Here is a 2,634-nt window from a genome sequence, read left to right on the forward strand (position 1 = left end):
CCCATCTGGCTGCAGGATTATGTTTAGCCTACCAAAGGAAAGTCTCCAAGCTGCTTCAAATATCCACTTTCTGAGGTGCTCACCTATGATCATCTTGCACCTAAATATTATTTGTCCCAGTTCTCTGTTGAAGTAGAACCAGTGACCTACCAAGAAGGAGTTAAAGATAAAAGACGGGTAGAAGCCATGAAGTCTGAAATCAAGGCTTTAGAATACAATCACACATGGGCTCTTGTCCCATTACCTAAGGGTAAGAAGGCTATTGGATGTAAATAGGTATATAAGATTAAATACAAGGCTACTGGGGAAGTTGAGAGATTCAAAGCTAGACTTGTGACAAAAGGATACAACCAGAAAGAAGGCTTAGACTACCAAGAGACATTTTCACCTGTCTATTAGGAGTGTGCTTTCTATAGCAGCTTCAAGGCATTGGACCATCCATCAAATGGATGTGTACAATGCATTATTGCAAGGTGATCTCTTTGAAGAAGTGTATATGACTGTTCCACTAGGGTTCAGTGACTCCACTGATAAGTCCTCAGTGTGTAAACTGCTCAAGTCCCTCTATGGACTTAAGCAGGCTTCCAGACAGTGGAATATCAAATTAACAACAGCATTGCAGAATTCTAGTTTCACACAGAGCCACCTAGATTATTCCTTGTTCATCAAGCGAGTGGGAGAAAAGTTGGTGATGGTTCTAGTCTATGTTGATGACTTGTTAATAAAATCACAGATGATGATAAATTGCTTATACAACATACTAAGGATGATTTACAGTCCAGTTTTAAGATTAAAGACCTTGGTGAGCTCAAATTTTTCTTGGGCATTGAGTTTGCTAGGAGTGACCAGGGAATCTTGATGCATCGCAAGTATGCCTTGGAGTTGATCTCTGTTTGGGATTAGCAGGGTCAAAGCCTGTCTACTCTCCTATGGAGCTTAACCTCAGATTGACTACCACTGAGTTTGATGCTTATACATATTCTGCTGGTGATTCTATTCTTCCTGATCCTGGGCCGTATCAACGATTGCTGGGGAAATTACTCTACTTAACTATCACTCGTCCTGAAATTTCATTTGTTGTGCAGTAATTGAGTCAATTCATGCATAAACCCAAGTCTTCCCAAATGGAGGCTGCTATGAGGGTCGTGACATATGTCAAGTCTTGTCCTGGTATGGGTGTGTTATTAAGTGCTACCTGCTCAGATTCGCTTTCAGCCTTTTGTGATGCAGACTGGGCTGCTTGCCCCAAGACATGCAAGTCAGTCACAGGCTATTTTGTCAAGTTTGGTAGCTCTTTGATCTCTTGGAAGTCCAAGAAGCAATCTACCATCTCTCGCAGCTCAGCAGAGGCTGAGTATAGGAGTTTAGCTTCTACTGTAGCTGAGGTGATTTGGATTCTTGGTATGTTCAAGGAGTTGGGTATTCCTCATTCCTCTTTTGTTCCTATCTATTGTGATAGTAAATCCGCTATTCAAATTGCTACGAATCCTGTTTTTCATGAATGCACGAAACAGATTGATATTGACTGCCATTTCATTAGAGAAAAGGTTCAACAAGGGCTGATCAGTACTGTCTATGTTCCTACAGCATAACAAGAAGCTGACTTGCTAACCAAGCGCCTTGGGCTATCTCAACATGACTATTTGGTGTCCAAGCTAGGACTGAAGAACTTCTTCAGTAGTCTTAGCTTGGGGGGGGGGGTGTAAAGGAAATATCCACGCAAGCAGTGCCTTAGTTCACATGTGTTCTTAACTTAACCATAGTTAGGTCATTATAATTATAGTTGGTTCATTAGTCTGATAATTGTACAGCTGTATATGAGTTGGCACTAGTTAGTTGGTCACTGTAGAAGGTAGTTAAATAGTACTGTACATTGTAACTCAGACATATCGAAGAAGAAAATTTCATTCTCTACTCTTCTTCTCCCAAGGTGCTCATCTCTTCTTTGAATTCAATAATTCTTGTAACGACCTGACCGGTCGTTTTGAGCTCTAGCGCGGCGTTCAGCAGTCTGAGGCCATGAGCAGGTTCATTTCAGGTATTATTACTTGTACGCGTGGTCGGAATTGAATTGCGGGAAGTTCAGAGTTGATTTGGAGAGAGAATTCTCATTTCGGAAGCTTAAAGTTGAAAGAATTAACTAAGATTGAATTTTTGAGTAAACAACCTCGGAATCGGGATCTAAAGGCTCCAGCAGGTTCGTATGATGATTTCGGACTTGGGCGTATGTCCGGATCGGGTTGTGGATGACCCGGGAGCGTTTTGGCGCCCATTGTGGAAGTTAGCATATTGGAAGAAATTTCGTAAGTTTGGCTTGAAGTGCATTTTAGTGTTATCGATGTCCGTTTAGGATTTTTAGTCTGGGAGTAGCTCTGTATGGTGATTCTGGAGTTGGGAGCGCGATTGGAAGTGAATTCGTAGGTCCGTAGGTCATTTTGGAGCTATTTGGCTAAAGATAGAAATTTGAAGGGTTTTGGAGAAGTTTGACCGGAAGTGGACTTTTCGATATCGGGGTCGGATTCCGATTCTGGAAGTTGGAGTAGGTCGGTAATGTCAAATATGACTTGTGTACAAAATTTGAAGTCAATCAGACGTGATTTCATAGGTTTCGGCATCGAAAGTAGAAGTTTGAAG

At 41.6% G+C, this 2,634-nt stretch overlaps 1 protein-coding gene across 1 annotated transcript; it reads left to right on the forward strand.

Moving 5' to 3' along the window:
* LOC109222026 (uncharacterized mitochondrial protein AtMg00810-like) lies at positions 1,125-1,592 on the forward strand. The gene has a single exon (XM_019386438.1). It carries the CDS (start codon positions 1,125-1,127, stop codon positions 1,590-1,592), a length of 468 nt encoding a protein of 155 aa, XP_019241983.1.

This window comes from Nicotiana attenuata, chromosome 2, assembly GCF_001879085.1.
Source record: "Nicotiana attenuata strain UT chromosome 2, NIATTr2, whole genome shotgun sequence".
NCBI classification, from domain to species: domain Eukaryota; kingdom Viridiplantae; phylum Streptophyta; class Magnoliopsida; order Solanales; family Solanaceae; genus Nicotiana; species Nicotiana attenuata.